The sequence below is a fragment of the Python bivittatus genome, unplaced genomic scaffold (assembly GCF_059951505.1).
Source record: "Python bivittatus isolate LINGU-HERP-01145 unplaced genomic scaffold, Pbiv_v1 ctg000200_np1212, whole genome shotgun sequence".
NCBI classification, from domain to species: Eukaryota; Metazoa; Chordata; class Lepidosauria; order Squamata; family Pythonidae; genus Python; species Python bivittatus.
Genome location: NW_028277040.1, coordinates 12,979,445 through 12,995,131, shown reverse-complemented (window position 1 = coordinate 12,995,131; position 15,687 = coordinate 12,979,445). Strand labels below are relative to the sequence as shown.

The window sequence follows — 15,687 nt, the reverse complement described above, 5'->3', positions numbered from 1 at the left end:
CTGCTGCTGCTGCTGCTGCTAAACTGCTCTGAGACTTTAGAATTCAGACAGACAAGCATTGGCCACACAAGCACCAACAAGACCTGGCAATGTTTTAGAAAAACTCTAAAATTAAATAATGGATTCAGGGATGTTTTAGTTTATAAACAACTACACTTTTAGAAAACAGTACTGTACATTCTTTTATAGTCTTAATCTTTGCATTTCACCGGAAAATCAGTATGCATGTTCATAAAAGAGTAAATATACTCAAAGGTAACTGTAGCAAAATTATATGCTAACATGTTATCTAAATTATAACCCAACAAAGGAGTCTAGATGGATATTTTGCTTAGACATTTGTATCTGATATAGCAAGGTGAAGAACCTTTGGCCCTTTAGATGGGACTACAAATCCCATCATTCCTACAAATTGGTTATGCTGTCTGAAGCTGATGAGAGCTGGAATTAAACAACATCTAGTTGCCTATCCCTGGTGGAGATGATTTCTAAAAAAAACCCTTGCTCTTGTGTTGTGAGGAATTAACTTAAGTCTACTAAACTAAATTATAAACCGATCGTTCAGAATAGTCTCTACAATATCCAGAAAGTCCATTTTTATGCGTATGCAGATTTCTTGCACTGCAGTCCTATTCCTACTTAATCAGAATTATGCCATAAATTGGGCATCCCAACATCTGGGGGCTGGTGGACACATGGGATTTAAAGATCATGTTGTGCTCTAGTAGGCATAATCAGTGACCCAGTATCTATTTACTTGAAGGTAAATTGGTGTAGTTGCTCCCCACCACCCCAGCCAACCTCCTACTAGGCTCTTTACCATTTCGGAATACTTTTCTGTTCTGCACATACCTCCCAACAGCCCCTTGGACATCAAGGTACCTGGAGACACCAGGTTGGCTATGGAGGCAATCAGGCTTATTTGTATTCCATGAGGCTCACTTCTCAGTAATAAGCATGCATAGAATAGAATAGAATAGAATAGAATAGAATAGAATAGAATAGAATAGAATAGAATAGCAGCTGTCTTTGCTATATACGTGGTTGTATCTGAACTGGTGAACTGCCTTCACTGACAAATGGTATCCTGAAGGTAATGTACGATGATACAACTTTTATTTCTTCTTTTTCAAAATCTTTTTCTAACTTAAGCTTTTAACAAATTTTAAGGACAATTACACCAGAATAAAGATACAAAAAAGAAGCAAAGAAAAAACAGTGACTAATAATGCACGAGCAAAAACATTATAGTAAAACTTTTCAGTAACATATTCTCCCTTTCCCTTCCATTTGTTTCCCTGACCGCTAAGCACAACCTAAATATTTGTACGTAAGTTGAACGTTGAAGGCTATTGCTAGTATCTGCTTAAATCATTTCATCTGTTATTTTTAATGGGTCTCCTGCCTCTTTTTCTAAAAACCATCTTCCAAATATCTACATTTGCCTTGCTGTGTGATGGGCGGTATATACGGGAGCCATTCCTGTTTAAATTTCGTTAGGCTTCTATTGTGGATATATACTGTTTTTATACTTTTATTTGTTCTTTTGTACAAGGACTCCTCATTCCTTCCTTCCTATATCCTATTTCAGTCTGGTTACTGGACTACCTTTCCAAATGTTTGCTTCTGATATGTTTTCGAGGTTAAAATTGCCATGGTTACTGTTGAGGCTTCTGTTCTTTTTCCTCTGAGGAATCTGTTGAAAGGAACTATTCCCAGAAGAATTGGAATAATTCTGCCAGATAATTGTAATTAGTACCAGAACTGTGTGTAAGTCTCTCTCTCTCTCTCTGTATAGTTTTCACTGTGCAGAGCTAAAAGCAACTTCTAATATTATATTAATATGCCCCGTGCATTTACTGTCAATATCCCCCTTGATCAAATGGATTTGACTGATGGATTCACATGTTCTGAGAGCTATGTTCTACACTGAATGTGAGGCAGACTACTTAAAATAGCAAAATAAAAAAAATTGTATACCCTTTTCAAGTTAGTTACTAGTTTCTGCAACTTTCTGAAGATTTGTCAAGTAGATCTGATGAGCAGATTTATATTTTTTTGTCCATTTATTATTGATGGCTATGCCAGAAGACCTCTTCCACCTTTCTTCCAAATGTATTTTTCATTAATGGATTAACAATGTTTTCTTTGCCCGGCAAAAGTAAAATGAAACTCAACAAAGGATAATTTGCAACTTGGATTGTGTCAGTCTGTCTATGGATTGGATCCAGAAAGTCTTCCCTGCAATTAGAAAAGCTTCTTCCACCCTCCAGAAGCTTTTGATCCAGTGGAATTCCATTAATGGACTGGAAGTTTTGGCAGAATTAACCAATTCCTCTTTCCATGGTAGGCTGCTAAGTTGCTGGTTGGGGGATTCTCTCAAATATTAATGGATGCTAGTATGGTGATGCTGAACATGCAAAAGGAGGGCAGAATTAAGGAAAATTACATCACCTTGCCAATTTTGCTCCAAATCCATTCAGAGAACACTTCTGATGAGAGAAAAAAATGGGTCCAGCTTAGAGTGAAGGATAAATGTACAGTTCATACTTTATAGGAGACATGAAATTGTGCTATTGATATTAAAGCCTGTGAGTCTTATTAACACATAGGTGATCCACACAAGTTAGAATCATGACATGTTGAATAAATAGAGTCCAAGATGGCCTGACTGGTAGAAAGTTGTGAATTTTATACATTTGCCTCATAGAACAGAGGGCACTAATCGTATCTCAGAAATAGTTGTGCCACTTCCATACTATTCAGAGTGGAAATCTGCTGTACGTATACAGTCTCTCCTTCTTCCCTTTAGGGAGGTCTGAGAGATGAGCAATGGCTGAGTACTCTAGGGGCACCACATCCTCTTTTCTTTCTCTCCTGCCCAAGTGCCAGTTGGCACACCCAGGTTCAGCTGCAGCCTCTAGAATCATGTTATCTATGAAGAGATGTTGAGGTTGCCAGTGAAGGGGGGACAAATCAGGAGCACTGCCTCCTTCTCCTGCCCATGGTGGTTCTCCATATTTTAAGATAAACATGTACTTTGTAGCTGTTTTCCATGCACCACTTTGTAATGCAACAATCTTTTTCCTAGCCTGATTCCCCTGTTTGTTTGCCCTATCCTGGGAAGCCACTATTTCTCCCAAATTTTCTCAGAATGAAGATGAAGTGGCTGCAGCTTATTTTGCAGCAGGTGCCTATCTATGAGAGGCTTCACTGTTCCAGGAAGTTTGCAATCTGGGCTTCTATTTTACCCCTGATATTTTGTACCATTTAATTGCATTGGGGGGACAATGTTTTTCCCCATTATTCTTCTGACCTGATCATGCATTGCAGATTATGGCCATTCACCTGGAGCATTGGCAATGCATTTTAATTCTTGGGATAATATGAGTATAGGATAGCTAGATAAAGTAGTTATTATGACTATTCAAAGTTTTTCTATTTACATAAAAATGCCCAAATGTCTTTCTAGCAAAAAGGAAGTTCAATAGAAACATACATGGGAACATTAAGTTAAACATTAACCTATCTGAAGTAGTACATTATATCTGCATTAAAGCTGAAATTGCCGTAGGTGCACAAAGCCAATGTAAACTATGCTCAAGGAACTGGAACATGTGCTTATTCTGCCATGACTATGTGGTCTGCCAATGCTGTGAGTCAATGCAAGTGTAAAGTGCACATAGCTTCCTCTTAACAGACAGTAATCTGTGCTAAAGAGCACCATTTATTTCACATGTTTTATAATATTTTATATATGGAATATTCCTCAATAACATTCTGCTAACCTTAATTAACTGGAGATTATATTTTTCCTAACAGGGCTGCCTGCTTTATAACAGGCAAGAAGCAATTTACTGGCCTGGAGTTCTACATGGTCAATACATTTCCTTTCATGTTCTTATTGCTGTATTAAAAGGCCAAGCCTATCTAGGGGGGAAAAAGCCTATTCCAAAACCACAAATAATACATACAATAATATTTGTATGTATGTGTAGGGGTGTGCGGGAGGTAATGCTGATAAATCATTTACAAAAGATGATTGGTGTGAGGATTTGAAAAAGAAATATTCAAAAATAAAAAGTTTTCATGCAAAAAGATTACTAGGTATCACCTCACACTGAAGCAATTCAAAAGGAATAATGATTTATCTGAATTTTGCAGTCTAATTTCCACATTCCATTCTCAACTTTTTCCTGATTAAGGAAATGCCTTCATTGCATCATACACTCTTTTACAATATGGACCTGTTTGCAATCTGCTGATGGACTATGAATTTTTAGTTGTTGGGTTTTTAATCTTTGTATGCCACCCAGAGTCACTTTTGTGAGATGGGTGGCCATAGAAATTATTTAAATAAATAAATCAATGGCAATTAGTGTATGATACACTCAGATTTTATATTTGGTCCAGTCTATAGAAATACCAGTATCTCCCTGGCTTCCCTGGTAGGCAGCTTTGGATTTTGTAAAAGGGTTTAACTGATAGAGCCAATTCATTCAGAATTATACATCATTGAGTTCAACAGGGAAAATGGTAAGACCTGAGTATTTGAATTTGAAGATCAACTAGCAACTTCCATTAAATTAAGCCTTATAATTGTTGGTCTTTAAAATGATGCTCCCTCTTTTCAACTTAGTTGACTGCTTAGAGAGCTTTTCAATAAACTCAGGTTGATGTCAAGCACTGGATATTTATTTGATCGATTTCTTAGTCTAGTAAACAGTCCTGGAATTTCTCAATGACCCTTATCCAAGTCCTGACTCTGTTTAGCTTCTAAGGTCAGCCAACACTGTCTAGGCGCCTCAGTTGCATATCATAATTATTGTTGTGTATTATATCATAAATAATCACTACCACTGTTTTTGTTTTATTGAGCTAGGGAAGAGATTTCATTACTGCATGTTATCAGTAACGATCGTTGTCAATGACTATGATTCTACAGTTTTATTTTAATATCGTACAATATATCAATACAGTTTCTCCTTTTCCCCAGAAGGTGGCAGCACATTTGGCATGCTTTAGAAGTAAAACTGTAACCATGGTAATTGTAGCGTGACATTACAGCTGTTCTTTCTATAACACATTTTAAATCAGAAATAGAAAGTGCTACATATGTAATATGTGCTCAGATTAACACCTGCAGAAAAACATTAACTGTTTCTGACATCAAGATGTCTTAAAAGATGTCAACCCCCCTAGGTAGACCAAACCAGAAAATCAACTCTGCAGGAAGACTCAAACCATACTTTATTGAGATAGTCTATAATAACAGAATACAGTACAAGTAGTCCAAAGTTCAAGAACGAGTTCCGTTCCCAAGGTCCGTCCTTAAGTTGAATTTGTATGTAAGCTGGAACAGTATGCATTGTGTAATACTGTATAAGTAATATTGTAAAATGAACTCAAACCGTTGTGTATTTAACCCGAATCATTGTGTATTTAACTTGAATTTTGCTACAATAGGCTCCGTTCTTAACTACGGGTCAGCGTTCTTAACCCGGGGACTACCTGTATTGCAAATCTGCTTGTGTTTTATCTTCCCTCCCTCTTCCTGGTGAATCAAGAAGATGCCTCCCTGAATCTCTTCTGAATACTAACTTAAGGAATGTTTCAGCCCTCTTTGCTTATATAATGGTTCTTGTCTATATCCCTCAAGGTCATCTCCCTGACTCTCTCCACCAGGTGATAAACCATCATGTGATTGTGGTCATGTTTAGTTTCAGTGTGTCTCAACCTTTTTGCCAAGAATCTTCTTCTCCATTTATAAAGTGGAATATTTAATACACCTTATGCCTGCAAATTTTAATAAACTTTGCCCCAGAATTGTATTTTTTTAAAAAATGGATGAAATCTAACATTTCTATTCTGCTTCTAAAGGATTTTCTACCTCTATTTCCATTCCAGCCAAAATCTCATCATTAAAGCGGTGGGGGGGGGGGGATTTTAGCTAAAAAGAGAGCAAATAAAGGGTTCTAAGTATTAGCTTCTTCCACTTGGTATCCTGTAATATGTAATACTGTATTACACTATTGAGCAATATTGAGTAACATGCCCCAATTTTGCTCTTATCGCTGACTTTATGAAAGACTATAATCAGGAGAAATTAAAATAAGCAGGGGTTGTAAAAGTAATTTGACTCTGCAGTTGGATTCTACCAGTAAGTGTTGTCCAGTGGGTCTGTCTGCCTGCAGTCCTCCTGCTAGGCTGACTGACCTCCTTGGAAAATTTCTTTCTGCCAAGTGGGTGGGAGTCTTCTTGTGTAGGCCTTCTGGTACTCATAACTTGGACTTATCACCCCGCTCTGCCACACTCTTTCCCCAAGCTGATGTCCTCCAGACGTTTTGCAGTACAATTCCATTGCCCCCAGTCAGCTCACTTTTATGACCGACAGCATGCACAGAGATCTTTTACCTGCAGCCGAAAATTAAGATTATGGAAGGCGGTCTGCAGGGACAGTCTCGGGTGGCCTCCTAATGACTAATTTATTAGGGAATCAGCTTTCGTGGATTGTAGAAAAGCTGATGCCGTAATAAATGTAAGTCTTGGAGGCGCCACAAGATTTTCCAAACTTTCACAGCAATAAATAGGCAGGGTTACCTATCAGGGCAGTCAAGTGGGGAATGGAATGCACAGCATCAGGCACAGCAGGGGTCAGGTATTTTCCCCCTGACCCTGAAAACCTTGCTGGCCCTTCTCATCTTCTGAACTATTTCCTTGTGAAATATTTTTCCCCCTTTTTCCTATCCCCAGTAAAACGATGAGCTTTATCATGTATGGTATTCCTGGCTTTAGATTGCATGTAACTTTATCATGTATTCATTGCCTCCTCTTCAGAGTGTGATATTACAGCAGTGGTTCCCTGCAATACATCCCGCTGAAAGAATCAGCAGGAGCAAAGAGCAGCCCCAAATTGGCTGGACGCGTCCTTTTCCTCCGCTCCCCGCCTCCCCCTCCCTTTCGCTCCCTCGCGCGCTCGCCCGCTCAGCAGGCCAGGCTCCAAGTGCGCCACATCTTCCAGTCTCTGGGAAGGGCGGGGAGAGAAAGGGATACTCTAAATGGACGTGCCGGATGGCCAATCGCCTTGGAAAGCGCCCGGCGGTTACGGCAGCCACCGCCCAATGGGGTGGGTCCTGAGGCGGAGCCCGTGGGGTGTGAGAGCAAAGCGCGGTCGACTGGTGGCGGCGGAGGCACTTCCCCTCTTCCCCGTCCGAGCTGCGAGACCGCCGGGAAAGGCGAGCGAGCGCGGGGAGGCCGAAGGGCTACCATGATGCGGCTCCGCAGCCCCGCGCTGCTGAGGGACCTGCTGTGGCTCAGCCAGACGGGCGGCGGCGGCGGCGGGGTGAGCTGTTGCCGTCGCCCGGCACTGAGGTGGCTCCATCCCGCTTGGCCCGGAGTGGCTGGTGGCCGCCTGCCCCTGCGGCTAATGCCCGGGGGCGCCGCCGCCGCCGCCGCCGCCGCCCGCTCCTTGTGTACCGGCTCGGAGGGCATCCTGGAGGAGCCCGGCAAGGGCCCCCCGGCGCAGCAGCCGGCGGCCACGACGTCCGCCGAGATGCCCGCCTCGGCCGCCGGCCAGAATAGCCACAACTCGGGCTCAGGCAAGGAAGCAGGCGGCTTGGGGGAAAAGTGAGTGGCGGCAGCGAGGGGCGGGCCGGGGTCGTTGGCGGGACCGAAGGCCAGCCACGCGGAGGCAGAGGGAAGGATGCTCCGGGCTTCTGGCTGGTAGTGGGCGCATGCCTGCCTGTGTTGGCGTCTTCCTTCCCTTGACATGTGACAGGATGCTGCTCGGTAAATGTCAGGATGGGACAGCCACTGCTTTGGGGGTTTCCCCCCACGTGCGGGTGGATTTCTAGGAAGGCAGAACTGAAGATGGGACTGGGCGGTTGCCACGACAACCGTCCATGGCCATGCGGGGTGGGTGGGAGTTTCTTTGCCATCCCCTCCCTTTGATGCCATTTTTTCCCCCTGGAGATTAAAGTCACTTCCACTCTCTGTTCAGAGCATCGGGGTAGGGAGGAGATTCAGTTGTGTTTTGGACATCACCAAGGAAGAAATGACCATTGGAAGGACCATCTGGGCCATTGGAAGGACCATCTGGATTTGGAGGGCTTTCTCTTGTTGAAGGACAATTCCAATTGATTTATTTGCATCTTGGACTCTTAAGTTACTGGGCATTGAAATTAGAGTTTGGGAAACTTGCTATGATGCTTTAGCCTTGCTATCTTTTATTTTAAAAATTAAATACTGCTATTAGTTATGTGAGAATATGTATTTGAAATGTGACATATTTAGATATTTTATGCCTTTTAGTTAAGAGTCATAAGCTGATTCATGAAACAGGCCTCTACAAGGGTTCTGCTATTTTCAGTTTCACTTATTTCATTGGAAGTGTATATAGAAGTTCATCGGCTTATCAAATGATACACAATTTCCTTTTTTGGTACATATACTGTTATATGGAATAAGGAGATCCTTATTTCTGTTGGGTGCCTTGGATTATTGTAGTGAATGGTATAAAAGCGATCTCATATGTAGCATAGGAAATGCAGCTTTCCAATTTGATGGGAAATTGCCTTCCCATCTCTCCAGCAGAGTCTGAGTGAAGGGTTGGCCCTTAACGTATTTTCAGAATCCTTTGTGTGTAACTAATTCAGAGCTCTGTTAAGAATTTTCTGACCCTTCCATAACCATCACCTGAACTGGGGCAGGGGATGTTTGGAGAAAGGTCTAAGGGAGAAGTGAGAAGGGTCTGTTGTATTCACTTTAGTACCTCTGCTTCTATTTCCACCCTATAATATGTGTGTGTCCCCCCTCCCCAATTATTCATAACAAAATGCAGTTTTCCTAAGGCTGAGGGAGGGAGGAACCACTTCCTGCCATACAATGAGTAAGAGAGAATTCAGGCAACATTCACCTGAAATTCTATGTTGACAGTGTTTTTTAGAAGAATTTTCTTGCTGGTTGCTTGCTCCCAGCATTTATATCTGATAATTAAAATGAAGAGTAAGAAAATATAATTACAAAGCATTGTATCCGAAATATTGGATGTAGCTTTCAAAGAATCTTCTAGTTAAATCAGTCATTTATTAACTATTAGTCTCATTTACAAAAGAGATAAATAGTGAAATACCCTTAAATGAATAGAGTCTTGTTAAAAGTGCCTCAGAAGTTTTCTGTTTTTCTTCCCAGGAAAGCACTCTATTTCAGTCAGTGTTTCTGAATAGAGGAAAGTGCGTTTTAATTATTGGCCCCTTCATATAAAACATGAAGCAGGGTTTAATTTCTTAGGAAAAAAGGAAAAAATCAATCTAAACCACTGACAATTGGTAACATAAATATTTCTGTATTGATCAGTATTTTCTAGGCAGTACAGCTTTAAATTTAAAAATAAAATTGTTTTCATTACTTTCAATGAATCTACTTAACTGTGATTGCAATTGCATATAGGTATTTCTGGGATTCATCTTTAAAATGGTTTGCAAACCAACCCATGAGCAATGTTACATCTGGGGAGGAGGGGGAGGAAGCTATATTCTCAATTTCTTCAGTGCAATTAATGATAGAAAATGGCTTGCCTGCAGTTAAATTTTGCTTGAGACTAACACCACTAACAAAAAAAGTGAGAGAAAATAAACACTTGTTACAATTTCCAGAAAAACTATATTGGTTTTGGGAGAATCATAAGACTTAAGGAGTGATGGCCTTTGATTTGATTTGGTAATTGGTTGCAAAATCATGGCAGGGAAACTTAGAATTATAGAGTTGGAAGAGGCCATTTAGGCTATTGAATCCAATTCCATGCTTCATGTGGGAAACCAAGTTACCATATATACATGCAGATAAGCCAACCCTTGAAATTTTTGTATGTTTTAATTTTCATAATTGGCTTATCTTTGGGTAATCCATGGATTGTCCATTTTCCATGGTATTTTGGTTAAAAATTTGAGGGTCAGGTTATCCGCAGATGGACTTATTCACAAGTACATACAGGATATACAGATACTTTTAAAAAGTATATACTTGTGGATAAGCCCATACATGGATAAGCTAAACGCATCTTTTGGGTGTATTTTGGCATCTAAAATTCTCAGCTTATTTGTGAGTATATACGGTAAAGGCCTGTCTAGCCTTATCTGAACACATGCAATGAAGGAAAAAAACCCACCTCACTATTTTTATTATATTGTTTTAATAGAGAAATATTTAAAAAAAGGTATACCTGTCAGTGAATTTTTTTTTTAGGGGCCTCAATTTGCCACTTATGTTATGGATTGTGATTTTGTTCTGTTATCTATTAGCCACCTAGGGTGACTTTGGTAGATGGAAATCCATTTAAATATGTTACATTAATAAATAAATAAAACCCAATACCAACAGAAAAAAATGGTAAGTGGTAATTATACAGTGGAGAACCCCCCCCCCTTTTTTTTATTTGGTGCCTTCAAGTCAAGTGTTGACTCTTGGCTACTGCCTGGACTAGTCCGTGTGCTTTTCTTGGCAAGGTTTTTCGGAAGTGGTTTGCCATTGCCTCATTCCTAGGTCTGACAGAGAGTGATTGGCCCAAGGTCATCTAGCTAAGGCAGAACTAGAACTCATTAGAACTCAAACCCTAGATAAAATAAATAGGGAGGGAGGGCAGGCTAATTCACAAAGAGAAAAAATATCCATCGGTATTAATAAAATTAATTCAGTACCTAAGCTTACCATTAGACCATATAGAAACATTTTGCTTGAATTATTTATTTTTAGAACTCAGTGACTTTTCAAAAACAGATAATAGACTCATGTCCTGAATCCATTCCTTAAAATTAGGAAAAAATTCTTTTCATTTATGTAAATGTATCTTTTTTGCCATGCCCCAGGCTGGATAGAACTAAACCTTTGTGAAATAATAAAGTTCAGCATCACATTAAGGTCCCTAACTATAATATTTCTTTCCAAAATTATGCTGATATATGTAATAATTTGAGACCAAAATGAAATTATAGTTGGGCAAGACCAGGTCATATGACTTAAAGAGCGTTCAAATTTCATACAACACCAGCACAAATCTAATGTCCAACCTTTCTAAAATATTTTTGAAGGCGCTAATAAAAAATATTTTCTGATGAATTAATTTCATTTTTAAATAATTTAAATCAAAGTTTCTTAACCCCTGGACCCATTTATTCTCCAAAATTGGATATTCCAGTTCTTTATTCCACAATTCAGATGTAAAACTAATACCACCTTTAATTTTACTTTTTAATTCGTTATAAGATTGGATTGTTAGTTTCTGTATACGTGCTGCATCTCTTAAGTATTCTAAAATTGCTAGCACCTTGCTGCTGCTAAAGCATCCAGGACATTCTATTTAATATGTTTCAGTTGTATATATTGCTCAGCAAATGTTGTAAGTAAATTATATTCAACACACAATCTCCCAGAGCCTTTAAAAGAACCCATTAGAAATCAACTGATTCAGAGTACTGATCTGTTGTTTGGCCCAAACATTCCAATCAAATATTTTCCCTGTATTTTCAGATTTGGGTTATTCCACAATGTCAGTTTCTCATGTGATTTGGGATCAATTTTTAAATACTAACCAGTTAATGACCAGAGATGTTTGGCAGTTTTCAGGGCTGGAAACGAAGATACTTGTTTGATATACTTGGACCTAAAATTTCAGAGATGTTTTACACTTATTCTTCAGGTAGACTCAAAAGGGGAATATTTATGAAAGGTCTTATTCCAAAAGAATATGGATGTTAAAATAAAAGCCCAATGATATAGTTGAAAATTTGGTAAGTTAAAGACATCCTCATCATAAGGCAACCTCAGGTTGGCCAAGGATATTCAGTGGACTTTAGCCTGCCATAACATTTTTGCATTAGCTTAGAATTGCTTGAAAGTTTGTGCACCCAATTTAAGAGAACCCAGTTCAACAAATGAGTCCAAAACAATAAACCCGTTCATTTATTTATTGAGGAAAATGATTCAAAGCTACATATTTGTGTGTGGCAAAAGTATTTTAACCTCTAGGATTACCAGTTCATTTGAAGGGGAAATTAGAGTCAGTTGTTTCAATCAATGGGATGATAATCAAGCGTGAGTTTGGGAGGTCTTGCCTTATTTAAAGAACAGAATTCTAGGTATTCACTATCAAAGTCTGATTTTCACAACACAGCTGTGTGGAAGTGTGTCATGGCTTGAACAAAGAAGATTTCTGAGGACCTCCAAAAAACAATTGTTGATGCTCACCAGGCTGGAAAAGGTTACAAAATTATTTCCAAAGAGTTTAGACTCCACCAGTCCAATGTCAGGCAGATTGTGTACAAATGAAGGCAATTCAACACCATTGTTACCCTCCCCAGGGGTTGTCGACCAACCAAGATCACACCAAGAGCAAGGTGTGTAATACTCTGGGAGGTCTCAAAGATGCCCAGGGTAACATCTAAGGAACTAAAGATCTCTCTAGCATTGGTGAATGTCAGTGTTCATGAGACCACCATCAGGAGAACACTGAACAACAATGTTGTACACAGCATGGTTGCAAGGAGAAAGCCATTACTCTCCAAAAAAGAACATTGCTGCCCATTTACAGTTTGCGAAAGACCACGTGAATAAGCCAGAAGGAGGAATGTTTTGTGGATGGATGAGACCAAAATAGAATGTTTTGGCTTGAATGAAAAATGTTATGTTTGGCAAAAGGCAAACACTGCATTCCAGCATAAGAACTTTATCCCATCTGTGAAGCATGGTGGTGGCAGTATCATGGTTTGGGATCTCTTTGCTGCCTCTGAACCAGGATGGCTTGCCATCATCGATGGAACTATGAATTCTGAATTGTACCAGCAAATTCTACAGGAAAATGTCAGGCTATCTGGCTGTGAACTGACACTCGAGAGAAAATGGTTCATGCAGCAAGACAACAACCCAAAACACACAAGTCATACAACCAAAGAATAGTTAATGGTTAAGAAGAAAGTTGATGTTTTGGGATGGCAAAGTCAAACTCCTGACCTTCATCCTGTAGAAATGTGGAAGAACCTGAAGCGGGCAGTTCGTGCGAGGAAGCCTGTCAACATCCCTGAGTTGAAGCAGTTCTGTACGGAGGAATGGGCTAAAATTCCTCCAAGCTGATGTGCAGGCCTGATCAACAGTTATCAGAAATGTTTAGTTGCAGTTATTGCTGCCCAAGGGGGGCACACTAACAAAGGTTCACATATTTTTATCACCCACAAATATGTAGCTTTGGATCATTTTCCTCAATAAATAAATGAACAAGTATAATGTTTTTTACTCATGTTATTGAATTGAGTTACCTTTATCTAGATTTAGGACTTGTGTGGAAAGGAGATAACATTTTAGTCATATTTATGCAGAAATATTGAACATTCAAAAGGGTTCACAAACTTCTAAGCACCACTGTATCTGTCTAAAATATCTAAGAGGGAATACTTCTTAAAATAAACATTAATCTCAATATGATACTCATTTTAATAACTTTAATCTTGCTCCAGAGGCTTAATGGAAGTATTAACCATCAAGTTATGTCTACTGAAATTGCATCTATACATTTAAACATGTTTAATTCAAACTATTAAGATATATTTTGAGAAAGATATAAACCCAAATAGTTTATAAAGTCACTACAAAAATTGTAAATCCTAATCTCTTGCAGTAGTCTGCAGATATAGTGTGTCCCAGAGATAGCAAATTAGATTTTTTTTCCCCAGTTAATGGTATAATCAGAGCATAAACCATATTGCTGTATAACATAAATAAGCTTTGATAATAGCATTGAAGAATATCCAGAATAGCCGTAATACCATCAGCAAATAAGAGCAATTTATGTTCACCGCTGAGTGTCACCTCACCCTTAATATCTTGAGACTCACGAATAGAAGAAAATTAAAGGAGGCACATGCCCCAATATAACTTGATAGACTGAGAGAGAAATCTACTGAGTGAAGATAAGAAGTTGAAATCCAGTGAACAAAAGATGATGGAAAGCCGTATTTTTTAAATGGTTGTAATATAAGCCTCATAAAATGATACGGAAATATGAAGAGAAAATGATTGATTGTTTTCCTGTAACAAAGTCCTAGAAAGTTTATGAAAATTCTGTACTATTCAACTGGAAATCCATATCAATTTTTAAGATTGCTGTCAGACATAATATTGAGTATCATTCTCCAGTCCACCTTCTAGGCCACAGAAAGAGTTGTTTGTTAGGGTAGAATATGTGTTTCTTGCAACACGATATCCAACTGTAATTTTTACAACTTGTTGCAAATTTGTCTCTTTTTAAAAATTTGAGTCAATTTACAAACTATCTGACAACTATAAGTACCATGCCTCCTTGTAGACAAAATATTTTTCAAGGCTAGTTTCCCAGGATTAGGGACATCTTGCACTGTAATAAGCTTACTAAATAGCAAGTACACAAAGAGAACACATTTAAATGTTGAATATAGATCTAAACTGAAAGAAGGAAAGTACCCACCCAATTGTGCTAAGGTCAAAAGAAAAGCATAACTCAGTTTTGAATGTCCAATTTAGCTTGGGTTACTGCCCCCCCCCACTTTCCCCCTTCCAACCCTGGAAAGAAATAAATAGAATAGAAATGCCCCTTATAGTAGGACTGAGTATTAAAGAAAAAGGAAGATCTGGATAAATCATGATTTTGAATCTATAGTATTTCAATTTGATAGCTTGTCTTAAAAGTTGTAAAAGATTATCAAAAATTTAACATACACACTCATGCACACACACACACACACACAAATATATCCCTGTGAGGATTGCCTTTTGCTTTTAATCTGTAAGTATTCATTGTCTCAAGTTTAAAATCAATTGGCAGTGAGAAGATTTCCTGAATGCATTATTCCATATAGTTTGACAAAGCCTTCTGCCACATAGCATCTTGAAGGTAGGTTAATTATTTTTAAATTGTTTCTGATGAATTGCCCATGTACTTTAAGTAGTTCAGTTTGTAGGGTAAAATGAATTTATCTTCTAAGGTTTAATTCTGATTTCATGAGAAATAACAAGGATTCTCTTCAGTACTTTCAGATCTCTATCAAATGTAAGAGCTTGAGCTTTCGTGATTTTAAGGTTACCATGGATCCCAGATATGCCAGTTTTTAAAATTTAAAATTTACTATTTATTTAGAAATGGACTGTAGTTTCAATATTAATTCAATGCTAGTTTTCCATTCTTACTGGGAAAACAGTTCATTAAAGCTAATACAGTTCTGTCTGATCCATTGGAACTTGGAGAAGGAGTCATTACCTCTTCCTCTCTGTCTGGGATTATCCAGCTTTTTTCCATCTCCATTATCTGGAGTGAATCTTTTGCCTTGAGATGATTTAGGGGGAGCTGTCTTCTTCATTTTATGAGGCATATTGCTAAAATGTTATATCAAAGTTATTTAAAGCAATCTGAAAGTGTTTGAACATAAATAATTTACCATTCAGCTATCTATATGAGCAATTCCATTAATAGGATCACAGTGGGGTAAAGAAAACAACTACCTAAGTAGTTATGAAAGCTGGAAGTCCACTATGTCTCTGGGTAATTGGTTCTATTGTCAAAGTTCTCTTGTTGTTAGGGTTTGGGGTTTTTTTTCCCACATTCAATCCCAATCTGTCTTCCTGTACCTTAAATATTTTTTTCTATGTTCCACAGAAAGAGACAATAGG

At 38.7% G+C, this 15,687-nt stretch overlaps 1 protein-coding gene across 3 annotated transcripts in view; it reads left to right on the top strand.

Moving 5' to 3' along the window:
* Positions 1–7,150: 7,150 nt before the first annotated feature.
* GLS (glutaminase) overlaps positions 7,151–15,687 on the top strand; it is an 83,772-nt gene continuing 75,235 nt past the window's right edge. For all 3 annotated transcript variants that reach the window (XM_007420388.4, XM_088135705.1, XM_007420389.4), the window contains exon 1: positions 7,151–7,626. In XM_007420388.4, the coding sequence (XP_007420450.2) occupies positions 7,268–7,626 (359 nt within the window). In that variant the 5' untranslated portion in view covers positions 7,151–7,267. The remainder of the gene's footprint in view (positions 7,627–15,687) is intronic.